General features: G+C 36.2%; 1 protein-coding gene across 4 annotated transcripts in view; it reads left to right on the plus strand.

Annotated features, from left to right (window-relative positions):
• Positions 1-16,298, plus strand: part of LOC139135532 (gamma-secretase-activating protein-like) — a 31,840-nt gene that overhangs the window by 5,845 nt on the left and 9,697 nt on the right. The window contains exons 5-17 of one of the 4 annotated variants that reach the window (XM_070702965.1): positions 222-271; positions 2,812-2,994; positions 3,452-3,495; positions 6,068-6,108; positions 6,468-6,506; positions 7,344-7,586; positions 7,808-8,008; positions 9,994-10,154; positions 10,878-11,045; positions 11,772-11,846; positions 12,882-12,914; positions 14,836-14,988; positions 15,570-15,734. In XM_070702965.1, coding sequence (XP_070559066.1) covers positions 222-271; positions 2,812-2,994; positions 3,452-3,495; positions 6,068-6,108; positions 6,468-6,506; positions 7,344-7,586; positions 7,808-8,008; positions 9,994-10,154; positions 10,878-11,045; positions 11,772-11,846; positions 12,882-12,914; positions 14,836-14,988; positions 15,570-15,734 — 1,556 coding nt within the window. The remainder of the gene's footprint in view (positions 1-221; positions 272-2,811; positions 2,995-3,451; positions 3,496-6,067; positions 6,109-6,467; positions 6,507-7,343; positions 7,587-7,807; positions 8,009-9,993; positions 10,155-10,877; positions 11,046-11,771; positions 11,847-12,881; positions 12,915-14,835; positions 14,989-15,569; positions 15,735-16,298) is intronic. The other 3 variants (XM_070702966.1, XM_070702968.1, XM_070702967.1) reach the window with 3 other exon arrangements.

Genomic DNA, 16,298 nt, shown 5'->3' on the forward strand with positions numbered 1-16,298 from the left:
ACTAAGCACAGTAGCTGTAATATTGATGGTCACTCTAAATATGGAATAATCAACTGTCAACATTGGTATTTTAGCATTTCATTTATGCAATTTGCATCACCCAAGATTGTTTCCTGGTAGTTTTTAAGTGATTAAATCAATTTTCTTGACAGAAATTTTGAGACTTTCTCTACAAGAGGTGTAACATCACCTCAATTTATGTATTGTCGATATTTTTGCAGCAATTGGACAGTATAGGATTTCACTCGGGCGAATGGGAGACAAAGCTGTGGTGAGTCTGTAAGGTCAATGACCTTTTAAGAAAGCATGTCACGACCACTCTAGGAAGTGCCCAAGAAAGGGAGAATTTGTTGCGGGAAACTTTGGACATGTGAAGGATTTTGACCCAAACTTTGACAATAATGAAAGCTGATGAATATTCTCCATAGAGAGTGACTCATAATAAGTTGATTTACATATTCAAAAATTGCTCAATAATAAATTTGCATAAGTGAATAAAATTATTGAGGAAAGTTAAAGGGACAAATGGCCGACTTTGTCCCTTTAACATTAGATGCAACCTTTGAATGCTAAGAACCAGTAGAAATAAAGGGTCCATATTTTTCATTCTTGACAGGCTCTGAACTTTTCCAAGTGTTGAATTACTTGACAGACCAATTACTATTGGTCAACTACAAATTATTCAAAAATGCTGTCTTCCATTCACATAGAGATGACATACATGAAATATTTACATTTGTACCAGTTAGGCCAAAAAAAAAAATTGTTTCTGGTCACTACGTGCGTCACATCAGAACCTGCATGTCATGGCTTGGAGGGTACAGCTATCCTATATATCCCTGTTTGCATGTCAAACAATGCTAAAAAGAAAGTGGAAGTATTATGCAGCCAGTGATAAAAGACAATAATGTTGCATCAATAGTGCCAAGCCAGCATTGTTAGGAATAAAAAAAAAGAAAGGAAAAAAGAAAAACCGCGTCACCGCATCACTTTTACTGAATGTCAAGGACCAGAAACAATTTTTTTTGGCCCTATGAAATTTAATATGACAGGCATATTGGGGATATTATTGCTGTGATTTTGTAGTTTTGGCAGTGCTAGTGAATTTGTTGATGCAGAAAACACCAGGCGCCACAATGCTGGATAATCGGATACATTGTCAGTAATCATCTTGGAGAATGATGTCACAAATTCACCGGTATTGACAAATCTATTATACAATATTTACGTATGGTTGGATGGGTAATAATCCTCAATGTGTGTGGTCTGCATGAATAAGTTAATCTGAATAAGTACTGTACATGTAGGTGGTAGAGTTAAGTGATCTTTCTTGACCGGATGATGTCCTTTCACAATGATGTCATGTGTTTGCTTTAACTTGTCATACAAACTCCAGAGGCTTGAGAATGACATGACCACAGGTGGGTGAATGAGCCATACCTTGAGTGGATATGAAAGTTGATATGACTTCCTGTACATATTTATCCAGGGAGATTTTAATCATTCACTGTCACAATTTACCATTCTTCTCACACAATTCCAGGTATTCACCATATAAGGAATTATTAACCAGATGTGAACTGTAGTAATGCACTTGACTTCTCATCATATTTCACATTATACCGGTATATCTCACTATGGGACTGATGTAAAGATGTACAGTGTATTTCAGAAAATTCCTATAAATATTTTCCTTTAAAACATGCTGCAAGTATATCACAAAGTCAGCTTTTGTAGCTGATTTGAAAAGGATTTCTCATGGTCAAGGGGAAACCTTAGGAAGCCCACTAAGCCGTTTTTTACACAAGAGGCAATTAAACACCTACATCAGAGTGTTTGATTTGACCTTGGACTTGAAATGATCATCAGCTTTCATCACCAGCCAAATGTAATTTTGCTAAATATTGTGGTTTTTAACCACTCAGCAGTGTAGACGTACCAGGGAAGAGCTGTGAAATGACTTCAATAGATGAGGATAAATTGCCTTGCTATGTGATTTTTTTTAATCATTTTTAGCTCACATTTGGTATACCAATGTGAGGTTATCGTATAAGCTGAAGTCGGTGGCATCTGTATGTATGTGTGTATGTATGTATGTATGTACATGTACGTATGTTTAGTATATCCGTCAACATCAAAAACTCGAGAACTGCTGCACTAATTTTTAGCTTGGTATTTGATGTGTGGATGCATCCAGGGCTATAGATAGGATTTTGTTCAAATGAAGTTTGCATTGACCAAATTATGCAAATGAGCTTTAAAAATGTGAAACTGGTCACAAATTAACTCAAGAACCACTGTTTTGATTGCTATGAAAATTAGTGAGCAAGTACCTTAGGTGGACCTTATACAGTTGTATGTATATGGGTGTATACCAGTAGAAGATTGATGAGGTAGCATTAATTTTTTTTACCTGATCCTTTGTACATTATTTTTTCTCCACTGTCCAACCTTTTCTTTCCATCAAGTCTTCTGTGGCTGATTTTTTTTGTTAAGATTTGCTAATGTACATGTATGTAGGATAGACGTTGATATGCATGTTTCTAAAGTTGACCTCCAGTACCTATGTTACAGACCTTATTTGCTTTTGTCATTCTTGTTTTCTGGTTGTACTGTGTAGAAATCATTGTCATTACATCAACGCAGAATTTTGCTGCACTGAACAGATAGAAACAACATTTATTGTTGATCTTTGGTACCAATACTATCGTGTACCAATTCCGATCAAATGTGAGCAACACCGTTAACATTGTTTTGGATCAACTCTCAATTACAGTTGCGTATCACCGTGACGGTGTTTTGTTTTTCTAGGTAATGATTGGTCAGCCAAGAACGAAACAGATCGCCAAAAAGTTCCTGTGGGCACAGTGGGATGTTTACACACAACGACTGTTCTTCTTGCATCGGCGGAAACGCAGAAACAGCCGTGGAGACAACGGTGACGATGTCCAACTGACATGTTTTGAATTTAAGGATGCTACGTATGAAGCAGTGGTAAGAGGATAGAGAAATTTCTCAAGTAAAGTTTTAATTATGAGATCAGTGCTGCAGTGGCCAAACTGTCTTACTATACCAACTCTGAGTGCTTTTTCAATCATTGCTTCCTATGGATAATTTTCATAACCTTACTCAGTAAGCCTTTATTGTTAAAGCCTTATTAGTGTAAACACTTACATGTACGCTGGCGGTTCTGCTTTTCCCTCAGAAAGAATAGTTTTGAAATTAAAAATGATAATTTTGCTGTACATTTTCCCCAGTTATCTTTTCTTTAATGTTCTAGGCTTAGATTGGTAGGCGCAAAATCATTTAGGAATCTATACTGAACTACTCCTGTACTAGTAGAACAAGAAAAAGGGGAGATTATGACAATGTTATCAAAGTGAAAGCTGTCTATTTTGAAAATTTTCTCATCTCATCTTACATTAATCTTTGCATTCAATTTCTGTTACAGTTAAATCTGTCCCTCACTCTTCCGATGCCAAAGGAGCTGTCATGGTGAGTTATACCAAACTTCATTGATTCAAAGTGACTACAATGACAGCAAACCTATGCACATTCCTCAAGTAACTTTCGTCAACTCCATTACTTTGTATAAATCATGCTGCCTCCTTTTGTGTTTTGTTTCTCAGTGCACAAATGATTTTACCTTCTCGTGTCTATTTATAGACAGAGAAGGTATTAGAGTTGAAAACCAATATGCTGCTGTCAAGAACTTCCATCTGTCAAGACTTCCGTCTGTCAAGTTCCGTTGACGGCATGCCATTGTGATGGGTCATATCATAAACTGGTGGGGGTGTTCATGGCTCAGGTTGAGGTGTGGGAGAACGATTTTGAGCTATGACAAAAATCAAAAGGGACTTAGCGGCATAGCCACAGTGTTAAGCCTTTCTCCAAGGTTTCTTAGTTGACTACAATCTATTACAGACTACTGAGCTGACGTTAGGGGTACTCACTTTGTGTTTGCTCACTCTGTGAGCGCTAGTGTTTGGTACTGAGTTGCGTGGATATCCCCTCATGGCCTCACGTGATCTGGGCCTGTTGCATAATCTGCAGAGATGATCATATGCCTCTGAGTCTGAAAACTGTCATTGTGTAAGCCTGTCGGCATTTTCCTTGCATTTTTTCTCATTTAATTTTGCAAAATATTTCAAGATAACTCTTTCTTCCCAATCGTTTCCTGGAGTTTCAGAGTCATATGAACGAAAATGAGTGAAAGTTTTAGACAGGAAAATCGGACGTCGGCCATGTTCAATGTTTACAGTACAATCAGAAGTTTACGTGGAGGAATTAACCAACAAACACAGGAGTGTTCATGATGCCCGCCCTCTAGAGGCAGACCCTCCTATATGAAGTACCACATTTGATGCTTGTGGAAAGCTTGACCACACAATGGAGCATTTAAACTTTTAGAAAATGACAAACTGAATAAGAAGGTATTCAGAAAATGTCAAATACTGAGGAAAAATGCGCAAATATTCAAATAAACAGGTTAACTGATTGGTCAGCTATAAAAAACAATGAAAATGTTTATGATCAAAAGTTTTTGAGATGCGCACATTTTAACAAATACAGAAATTATTAACATTATAAATATATTACCAAACTAGTTTTCAGGGATGAGGCAGGTTGGTAATGAGGGGCGAGAGACAAAGGCATTCCTATTTCTGCGTGAGAATGCAGGCTCACCATTCCATTAACAGCATATTTATTCAGTGTTGTGTTCAAGTTCCATATTTTGCTGTCAGTAATACAATGATAACATGAGCAAATCAAATCAAATTAGAAAAGCATCAATGCCCTTGTGTGGATTTTTCTCAACATGGCTTATTTCGCCCTATATATTTCGTATCCAGCAAAGGCATATTTTGATGTAAAGTCAAAATTAACACTACATTGCTGACAATATATTTTACCGTTTCTCCATGAATTTTTCTTTTTTAAATTATAGTATATTAGTACTTCAAACAGATTAACAGTTATCGTGATGTCAACCCATAATTTTACATCACAAAGACTGTAATTCTGCCAATTTTTTTTGTTTTCAGTCATTTTATAAATTTTGCACTGCACAAGATGATTGAACAAATTGCAATGTTTGAATTTGTAAACTCAAAGAATAAAAATCCTTTGGTCACAAATTAAATTATTTTTTGAAAAGAAATTTACTCTTAAACACTTTTAGCATATATTCTTTACACGGTCATGTATTTCAAGGAAAATATGCCTATTAAAAACAGTAATTTCTTCACTTTCAATTTTTTTTCAATACTATGACAATTATCAGCCATGAGGTTATACAAACACAAGACCAGATAGGCGTTTTTCATCATTTCCACAGGACTCTTTGGAAAATCCATTAAAAACAGTTAAAAGTGACTGGAAATGATCACTTGGTATACATTTAATTTACAGATGCCAGGTTGTGTATTTCACATGCACTCAGGTCAGTAAGGAAGTGCGTCATTACTATTTTGGACTGTTAATTCTTATTTCTGAATTGTTTAACTTTTTTCCACATTGAACTATCTTTAGGCAGTTTATACAGTAGCTTAGAATTTTTTTGATTGATGTATTTAATCATCTTTTGGGTTCTTTGGGTCCATATCCCACCTCATGCCCCTACATCATCAACTATTTACCAACAACTCCATGCCAACAACCAATTACCTGACCTGGCCACACATTAGAGAAGGTACAGCGTCATTGACGGTATTTTTTAAAGAAAAGTATTAAAGAGTGATGAGCTGTTTATTCTTTGTTCATGCATGTAAAATTTCGATCTCGTATTGAACCCTAAAGCACTGTCTCTCTTCTTGTCAAGGGAATTTGTACAAGGCAGTTTTTAGCTCATATTTGGTATATGTACACCGTATGATAAATACCAAAAAGAGCTTATATGGTGAATAGATGGTGTCTGTATGTCGGTCTGTATGTGTGTATGTATGTTTTTAAAATTTATTAGGTAGTGTGCCTTGTTCTGAGCATAAGTTCCCCTACCATCTGCTGATACCGTGGTAGAAAATTCTTTGCTTCAAAGCCTCATCGGGAAATTTTTTTTTTTATCTAGGCATTCACACCAAGTCAACTTCCTAGGGCAGCACATAACAGGTAAGGCTCATGCATTAATGACAAAGTGGGAACTTCATATAAAGTAGTCTTTGACCAAGGGGGAGGAGATTATTAAGCAAGACACTTTGTATGTGTTCTCTGTGTCAGTGAAGAATGCCATCAAACGAATGGTCTTCAGTATTCATTTTCATTGAAATTATCACTCTCAATAACTCTGCTTTTAGTGTGATGCTTTCCAGATTAAAAGCCTTCTTTGGTCAAAATTGTCAACTTTAATATCTGCACAATACAAGTGTATGTGGAGCATTTCAAAAATGAAACGCCAGTTGGTAACCATGTAAAAGTTGTTATTAAAATTGTTGATTTTAATAAGCGCTAATTATTGTTTTGTTTTTCAGATGAAAATTTCAATATGGAAATAATAACCAATATTGGAGGTATGATATGAAATCAGAATATATCTGAAAACTACTTAAAGCCACATAAGTTTGGCGGAATGACATGTACCAAGTTTCTAAGTTTGTAATCAGGTTTAATGAAAGATTATGTCATTGACTTCTCATTAGCTACTTCTGCCGTAGCCCCAGTTGAGATTGTGTAAAGTTGTTTACGTGTGTACGGGTCTCGCTCAAGCCCTGCACTGTGATCATTGCGAGAAAGAACAGAGCAAATAGCCCCTCGTTTGTAATTGACAGGGTCTAATCTAAATTCTTTACAAAAATGGTGGAAATTTGTATAAGCAACAAAGAAACACAGTTGAACTTATTATTTTTGTGAAAGAGCTGGAGCTGGAGCCTGTGGGAGCTGGTGTGATTGCAAGAGACAGAAATACGGTCGACATAACATTGTGCACTGTGGCCTAAATATATCAAAAATATTTCAGAAATGTGATCTTTTCTCTTTGAATATACAGTAAGTTTTGTCATACTACAGCAATTGTCTTTGAAATCTTCAGTGCTGATGAATGCTGCTCTTGTGAAGTAGTACAGCTTGCAGATGACCATTTCCAGTTTGCTTGTAAGATACTAATTGTTTACAAACAAAAGTAGTCCAGGTTACGATGCTCATTAACATAGGGTTATGGTATAATGATTTTGGTATTGCACTGCAGTGCAAAAACCGATGGTACGAACACGCAAACATGTCAAATATCATATAATTTACATATGCTTCATTGATAGTGATGATTTTTTCCACTTTCACTGTATATTTGAGTAAAGCAGATGTTACCATGTACGTACAGGTGAGAACTGATTTTCCATGTTTCCTTTCAGGTTCACTGTGCATCTGCTACCAGCATCCACTGTTCTATCCCAAATCCAAGAACAAGGAGCCGTTGCAGGTTCTCAAAGACGACCCGGAAGAGGAAGAAGAGTGGGAAGAGTTGGCGGAGACGGAAACTCTGGATCTTTACTACTCGGTGTTGATGTTGCACCATGGTTACACCCTGCGTTGCTGTATTCCTAAAGTTCCAAGACACTTCGCAACGAAGATGAAACTCCAATTTATTTCACTAAGTACGTGCATGTTATGTGTTTGAGAATCAGCAGGTGTCTCCACCGAAAAAATATTCTCACATTGTCAATTTTGATTGCCACTCTGGGGTTGTACGTGAAGATCTTCTGAATTAGTTGTTCCTTTTGAAGAATCGATGCACTAAGTGTTTTACACTTCAAGAGTCAATGGTTTGAGCTTTGCAGTAGACTACTTTATACGTAAAACGTGTTTCTCCCTTCAGATGACTATCTCCTGGTCTTCGTACCTGGGTATGTTGCACATCTACTGAATGTATCTTCAGAGCTGGAGCCATGTCACCATATAGTGCTTCCCGTGTCGGATGTACCGCATCCGACCAAGACGAAAGGTGGCCTGGCAGCGTCAGTGGAGGGATCCCAGCAACTGGTCGGTTTTCTTCACGAGAAGACTTCATGTAAGCAGGGTGAGACAGATACAATGAAATAAGCCTGCACATGTAGTTTGCACGGCTCTGTCTCAATTTATGCTTTTCTTCCTTATTTAAAGGTACAATGCGCCCCAGGGACAATATTCGGACTCTCAAACTTTTGCAATACTTTTTTGGCCTTCCACTTATGTGGGCTAATTTTAAAGCTTGCTTTTGTTAAAATTGAAATTTAATTTTTCCCCAATAGAGGTAACACAGGAATGATAATTATTTGAATTTGAAATATCAGTAATATTGGGTAATTTGGTATTCTAGTACCAAATTCTGCAAGATGACCCCCCAACTGTTATTACTTATTTTGAAAAGGAATTGTTAAACATTTCCGTATATAAAGTTTGAGCAAAAGTTTAAGTCTTTCTATTTTGAGGCGTATGGTACCTGAAATATACTAATAGATGCACCAACCAATCCCCGAGGGTCAAAGTGTGTTAGTCAGATGAACATTAAAAATCCATCTGAATATGTAATGATGTAAATGTCATATTAAGTCTTTAAGTTCCATTAAGTTGTTGAAAATTGTTGAAAATTGTTGCGAAATACAAAAAACTTGTAGCATTAATGTATCTGAGAGTGTAAACAGTGATAGACATTTTGGTATAGTGTGTTGTTTTTCATTTTGTGCTAAGGTAGACAAAATTTAGCATTTGTGGTCTTGGACTGCTAGTTTCTATGTAAACTCAAACTGTTTGGCAGAATGCCTTGCTCACCAGTGTAGGACCTGTATCACAGAGAATTAATACAGGCAAACCTGACTGGACTCGAAGACTCTGTTTTATGTTGATATTTCCTTTATGTCAACATCAAATACTGCATTTGGTCACAAGTAGTGCAAAGGCCTATTCCATTGTCCAAGATTTGCTCATCCCTGATACTCCTAAAAAATCATCAGCTTCAGCCTTGGGTGGAAAATAAAATTCTATTTTCTCCTCACTTGTAAATAAGCAAGTTTTTAAAATATGTACACTTTGACCCAGTCTTTTGTAAGCTGCAAATTTCTGCTTTGCTAGTTATCTTTTGAGTTGATCTTATTGTACTACGGGTACTGCTATTAGAGCTTGGATTGGTAGATTTAGATGGCTGTTTTTTTCTGTGTAGTATGGCTGCATTAACCTTTTGAGTGCTGTAATTTTACCTAACAAAATTTTAGTGCAACATTTTAGCAATTTTGATGAATATTTCTGTTATTTATTTATAATTTTGGACCAAATTGACATAATTTTTCATGGGCTACAGTTTTGAATCAAAATTTTTCAAAGACTTTGAAAAAAAATTGGATGAATAAAAAATTAGTTTGGTTATATTTTTGAAAGGCAGCAAAACTTGACATTGTCACTCAAAGGGTTACTTATCACATGTTGCTCTGTCCTGTAGCGTGCCCCACACTTCTGAATTTATTTGCACTTAAACCAATCCAGTATGTGAGTTAGATGAACTGAAATTTATGGTTACCATAGAAAACATATGAAAGTATAAAATATCGAAAAACCAATGATTAGTTTGTGTATAATAGCGTCAATCGCGATTTCAGGTTTGTTACTAAATATAGCTGCATGCACGCGACTTCGGACAACGTTGCCTGAAATTCAGACAAATTTTGTCGTAGTATGCACAGCTTTTGTTGTAGCTTGTCGTCAAAACCATCAATTCATACAAATCAGTTTTACGTTTTGTAGCCATTGTAACACTGGCAGGTTACCTTTTCGTCGTTTATGCTGAAAATGCGAGCAAATATTAATTTTATGCATATTAATGAGAGAAAATGTGACGTCATTTGCGATCAGCGCTATTCGGTAAGCAGAGGTGGCAGTACTATTTTAAGAAAGGGAAGCAGTCAATGGACTTATAATTACAGCACATCCAACACATTCCACAGACCAGTTGTGAAAATGTTTCAACAAATATTACTGTCTTTTGCAATGCTACGCATGAGTTTCTCAGATTTGAAGCCATTTCCTTGGCAGGTGATAGCATTCTAGATTGTACATCGGGCAAAGCGTACAGAGTTTCACTGAGTAAAGAAGGAATCGTGAACATGTTCAGGAATTCACGTCAGCCTGCCACCAAGCTTGCACTGTTACACCTGGCAATTGTGCATGTCCGAGAAATGGACCTGATTAAAAAGGTGCGTGAGCTTGTTAATTTTATCGTAGATTTTATTGTAGAACAAAATTTAAAGCAGCAAGTCCAATAAAGGCAAATTAAAAAAAAAAATCAAAATGGACACATACAAATCAGCAAATCAAATGACAGTAGCCACCAAAATGAATCAAACTGCTAAAATATTCAAACCAGTATATGACATAATACGTCATGTTGAAAATTCAAAAATGGGAATAACTGGAAGTTGTGCACAGTGTTGAGATCGTGACCTTGTACCTCTGTGCACAATGCAAAATTATACAAGGTTATCTTCGTCGGTGTCTGACCACAGGGTTTATATCTAAACCAATTTGTACAATGCAGTCACTGTACAAGACCTGATGTGCAGAATGACAATTATTTCAGTCTGATTCAGTTTGTTTCATATTGAATACAAATTGTTAAGTAAATTGGATAATACAACATGAGGTTTTCACTGTGTGCACAATTTTGTAGGACCAGAGTCACATAGGTCAAAATATTATCTAATAACACAACCTTGCAGCTACATTGTACAGTTCTGCATATTAGAATTTTAGCAATTCAACTCCAATAGGTTACAACGTTGAGAAGTGTAACAATGAGTGCAATCAGTGTTGCAGTAGGCACTCCAGACATGAACTTTACAGGTGATAAATTCAAATATGGTGAAACTAATTTTGTTAATGAGAATAATAACATTTTTTTGCATTTTTTTCCCCTGCAGTTAATGATTTTAATCTGCAGCGATGTAATGTCATTTGACACCTCTGAACTGTTGTCTGAGGTCCTGGTGGCATCAACTTACAGTGGTATGAGGAAACAGCTTGACAAAGAGGTTTTGAAATTCCTGCCATTTACTGGTGCCGACACATTCAGAGGTCAGCTTGAAAAGGTTAGAGATGTTTACTTTCAAAAGCCAATTTACCAGTATATTGTTTCCTAATTATGGTGACTGTTGTTTTATGATGTTTACGACTGTGTAGAATTGTGATTTAGTCATCTTCTGAACTGTTTAATACATAATGCATCAACTACAAATGGCAATGCAGAAAAAAATCGCTACCAAGATGGAAATGGGCAGTCACAGAGAAATAAACTTCTGATTGTTAATACACATTTTAAAGCAGAGATTCATGACTTCTAAAGTTACTCTGAGGCTTATAACAGCTATAATTTCGTTTTTGAGTACTGTTAATTTTCCTGCAAAATTTTACCAATTTTTATGAATTTTTTTGTCATTTTTCTGATAATTTTAGACCAAATCGACTTTACTTTTCATTGTCTACGGTTTTGGATCAAAATTATTGAAGAAAATTTAAAAGAAAATAGTATCTGGGCCACATTTTGTAATGGCGTCAAAAATTGACTTTGACACTCAAATGTTTAAATGAAGAAGTAGAATCACGAGATGAAATTTTTGAGAAGAAGTTTTCAGTTTGCTGATGCTCCCATGAAAGATACATGTGTAAGACTTTGGTGCTTAGAACTTTTTGTGAAATTATTAAAATTTGTAATTCTGAATCCTGAATTATGATACGTACTTTCATTGTATTGAGCTATGCATTGTGGAATGATCGCATTCAATGGTCAAGTTTTATTTTTTCAATGGCTATTGCAGGATAACAGTGGACAACAAATGGCCAGATTCACCTATGTACCAAAGAGGAAACTCATAGAGGGTATCATAAGCAAGGTGAGTGGTATAAGGGGTATGTTACTTACAAACAAGACAGTGTGGTAAGATTTATCTGTATACATTAAGATTCAGTTCTGTGTACTTACCTGATGCATGCCATATTAGCATGAAGAAGGCACGGTAAGGCCACAATGTAAAAAAATATGTGTTTCCTGTAACCCAACCAGCCCTATCTAAGCCCTTTGACCTTAAAACCTTTGCACATTTTCAAAAACCACGCATGATTTTGCTAAGTTTTGCTGTTTATTGATGGATCACAGTCACACCAAATAGAAATAAAAAAATCCAGGCCAACATACACTACTGGTAGTTTCTGAGGGAATGTTAACGAAACACGACAACCTTTTTATGCCTGAGCACATGGATGACGCAAGTTTGGTAAAATTGCACAATGGTTATTCCTCATGTGTTCTGAAACATTTACTAACAAAAATCACGTGTCAATGCCTTGTCTCAAAGCATATCAAATACTAACCCTGTATCAGTCACTACTTTCTCCATTTGAGTAGCCAAAGCCTGTGAGTCTGTCGGTCAACTGCTGTGTACATTCAGTGTATCATGTATTTCTAATTTGACACCACAAGGAATCAATGCTTTGGAACTCCTCATTGTGGTGTCAAGATGTTGTTACTGTCCATGATTATGCCTAACTTTGCTATTGTGGCTATATCAAATTCTATAGAGTAGTGTGTTTATATACATATAAACATGGTGGTTGCGTGTTGACAGAGTTACCGCATGGCATTGGGAACTCAAGTGGATTGGCAGTATATATGAACAAAACTGACCAATTGACATCTTTCTGATACAGCTATCATTGCACCTGGTGCCTGCCTTTCTGAGAAATAGATATTCCAAAAGTAAAGTAGTTTGCAGCAGTTTTTACCAAGGTAGAGGTGAATAAATAGATAAACATTAATAGATAAATGCCAGTTCTTGAGCAGACAGAATTTGTATTGCTTGTAAAACATCTGTATCACTGTTAAATATGTTTGTTTCACTCGTTAGTTGGTTTTCTCATCATTTCCCTAGCAACCTGTCCGGCAGATCCCTGGCCACAGTGAGGTAAGGTCAAAGGGGAATCCATCCGCTCAATACGAAACATCATATTCCTAGAAATGTTTTTGACTAAGGTCTCATAAGGTCGTGTAAGGTCACAGAAAATGAGGAAGTCCACAGATCATTAGCATTATGAACATTGTTTCGAATAACAAAGCTCTTTGTACTCGTCAAATGTAGGTGAAATAAACCTCCAACAATTTAGAAATGCAAGCCTTCTGAAAACAGGGACATGATATAAGATTTGCTCATTTCTAGTACATTCCTGCGTGAAATAAATTCTGTTCACGTTATTTGAACAACTCCTAATGATGTACACTGTATTGGTGCAAACTCATAAAATATGTGAATACACTTGAAAGCATATTACCCTCATTTTCCATGATCTTTTAGAGGGATAGGAGATGAATCCACGGTCCCCAGGGGGAATCAACTTTGTCAGTGATAGGCAAATACATTGTATAAAGTTCAAAATGGTGACAATGTCACAATTTACTGAATGAAGTCTACTGTATACTTTGCAATCAGCGATATCAACCGTGATGAACACTTTTGCAAGTAAAGTGTTACAGTTACGTAACCATTGCTTAGTTTTTCACCATTTTATTTTGTCTCAAACTCAGCAGTTTAAATCCATGTCATTCATGTGTTTTAAACTCCCTGTTGAGGAATTTCGTTGGGAAAGGCTGCACTGGAATTTAGTGGAAGATGACCTTGAAATATTGTTAAGTGCTCAATTGTATGGCGACACTGTTTCTGATCACAAGTGGTTTTTTTTGTCTATATCAAGCCTTTGAACCTTGACCCCCTAATCCTCATATGAAAAGGGTGCAAAGGTTTATATTAAAATTTATATACATGCCTACAATGTTGCGTAAACATAAATGAGGAAAGCAGCGAAGCTTAACGCTGTCATCTGTGATGGTTTCATTTGCAATGTAATGTAAATTGCGAGTTGCTCTGACCATCAGCGGTGAAAGGGTAATTTTTTGATGAATCTTCATATGTCAGGCTGTTGATCAGCTTGGATGCGTAAACCATGTACAAAAATCATACAATACTTGATAATATCAATTTCACTGCTAATCTCTTCATGGACACATGGGTTGTTTGTCGTAATATACCATGGAGACTTGCGCTAAGCTGTCCAGCTGACATGTCACGTATTTCATTCATTGGAATATCTTTGATTTCTGAATGATAATTTGTTTTCAGTCCGAATTTTTTGCAGATTTGTAGCTATCTCCCTTTTGTGTCAAGATGCCTTTCACTGTGGACTTATATCATATTTTCAAATACTTACTCATAGACCCTGGCGCCCGAATCCCAGGGCCTGTGACTTAATCTTCTACCAAGAAGACATGATGCACTGTCAATATCACAAATTGTATCGTGTGACCTTTTTGTATTTCTCAAACTTATTAACATGCTGACAAACCCCCACCCATCCTTTTCCTGGATTCTGACTTACAAAACTTCTCACCCAATAATGTATATGTGTTGTGTTTACAAATTACATAACATGCATATATGTACTTGGGTTTCAGTGTTCTGGATGGTGTGAACAAATAAAAAAAGAGTCTGGTATTACAATTGTTGTACAACCACAGTCACTCAATTGCTGTCACCCGTAGTCAATCCTTGATGCAAAATAGCAATGCCAAGATATTGCTAAATGTGTTTGATGTCATGTTACGGTCATGTTGGTGTCATCACATTTTGAGAAAATACTCATGCGAACCACCAACATCGGTGCAGACTCTGTTTTTAGCAATATGCTGACCACAAGTTGGACAATACATTTGATCAGAAATTGCCAATCTTGATCACACATCCTCCAAGCAATGACGCAGTAAGAAATGACCATATATGGTCATTGAGTGCACTTTGAGTTTCACATTAACAATTTGCATGTGTAAATTTTTAGGGTGCTGTGGACAAGAGAGACAGACGGCACACCGAAGCTGAATTCTGGGATAGCATCAGAACTCACCTGAAATTGATAGCCACCAATCAACACAGGAGATTCAATACCACATCAGTCAAACATGAACTTGAAGTGCAACAACACAAGTCAATGGTATGAGCTTTTACTTATAGGTGATCTAATTGGCATTTCCTTGGACATAGAATATTTTTATGATACAGGTGAAAAAGACTTTACTGATGAATTTATTCAAAGCTTGCTTATCAAAATCCCTACACATATATACATATCAGAATGATTTAGACATGTCATGTGAAAGTCAAGCCTCAAAATTCTCAAACATTTTTTACACTCTTTGCTCAGATGTTGTTGTTCATGCATATTAGTAGTAGAGCTAATCAATGTATCATGTATTCGACCATAGCTATTGGTCATTGCATATCTCCTAGTCACGTTTTTCCCCAAAATGCCAATTCCAAACACGATCCTAGTTGTTTATGATTGGTCATCTGTAAAAGCTAGATAAGTAAGGCCATAAGACTGTATATTATACTGGTATATATAGTTGACATACAAGTACATGAATATCCAAAATTGATAAGTTATGATTATCATAATATTTGCATAGTCATACAATATCATTAATATTCTTTGCATAAATGAATATCAATATGACACACTTCAAGCATTTGATGAAAGACAATCGTACGTTTTCTCGATTTCCAACCTGACAGGAGAGCAGTGAGATTGGCAATTCGAAAGTTGCCAGCTTACCCAGGCGAAACTACTCAACACCGGCAATCAACAAACGAGCTCAGCTTCAAGATTTCAGTATAACCGTTCCTTTCCTTGAGAAACAAGATCAGCTGGAGATCAGTCAAGAAACCCGAGCTGGACTGGTAACTTAGAAACCATTGGATAGATTATCTCCACTAGCGTTTAAATATAGACAGTCAAAATGTTATGAAACCTTTACTGTAATAACGATATTCGCTTCTTCCAACTATCAAGCCCATCATTTCATCAGCTATTAATATCTTGACATTTAATTACAGCATCCATACACAACACAAGATGATTGATGTTGACAGTGAAAGGTGGAACAAATATTGACAAGGATTCAATAAATTGATGCATGACAAACTGAAACATGAAGAGGGATACTCCTGATAGTTACCCAACTGTAATATAATATACGGCAAAGTCAAGTTGTGTTTGATGCTATTGTCTTCAATGTTAACATCAATTAATTAATCTGAATTGCTTGGTGTAACATTCTACATTAGGCATTCTACAAGTTATGTTTTGACATAATGTTTTTACATAAATTTGCACAAATTTGCACGGACCATGCCATAATTCTAGGGTTACAACAATTCTATAATCTGTGATAAATCAGTTTGCTTTCGAGATAGCATTTTTTCATCTTAAAAGGAAATCCATTACCCACATATGAAAATATT

This window comes from Ptychodera flava, chromosome 6 (assembly GCF_041260155.1).
Source record: "Ptychodera flava strain L36383 chromosome 6, AS_Pfla_20210202, whole genome shotgun sequence".
Classification (NCBI taxonomy): Eukaryota; Metazoa; Hemichordata; class Enteropneusta; family Ptychoderidae; genus Ptychodera; species Ptychodera flava.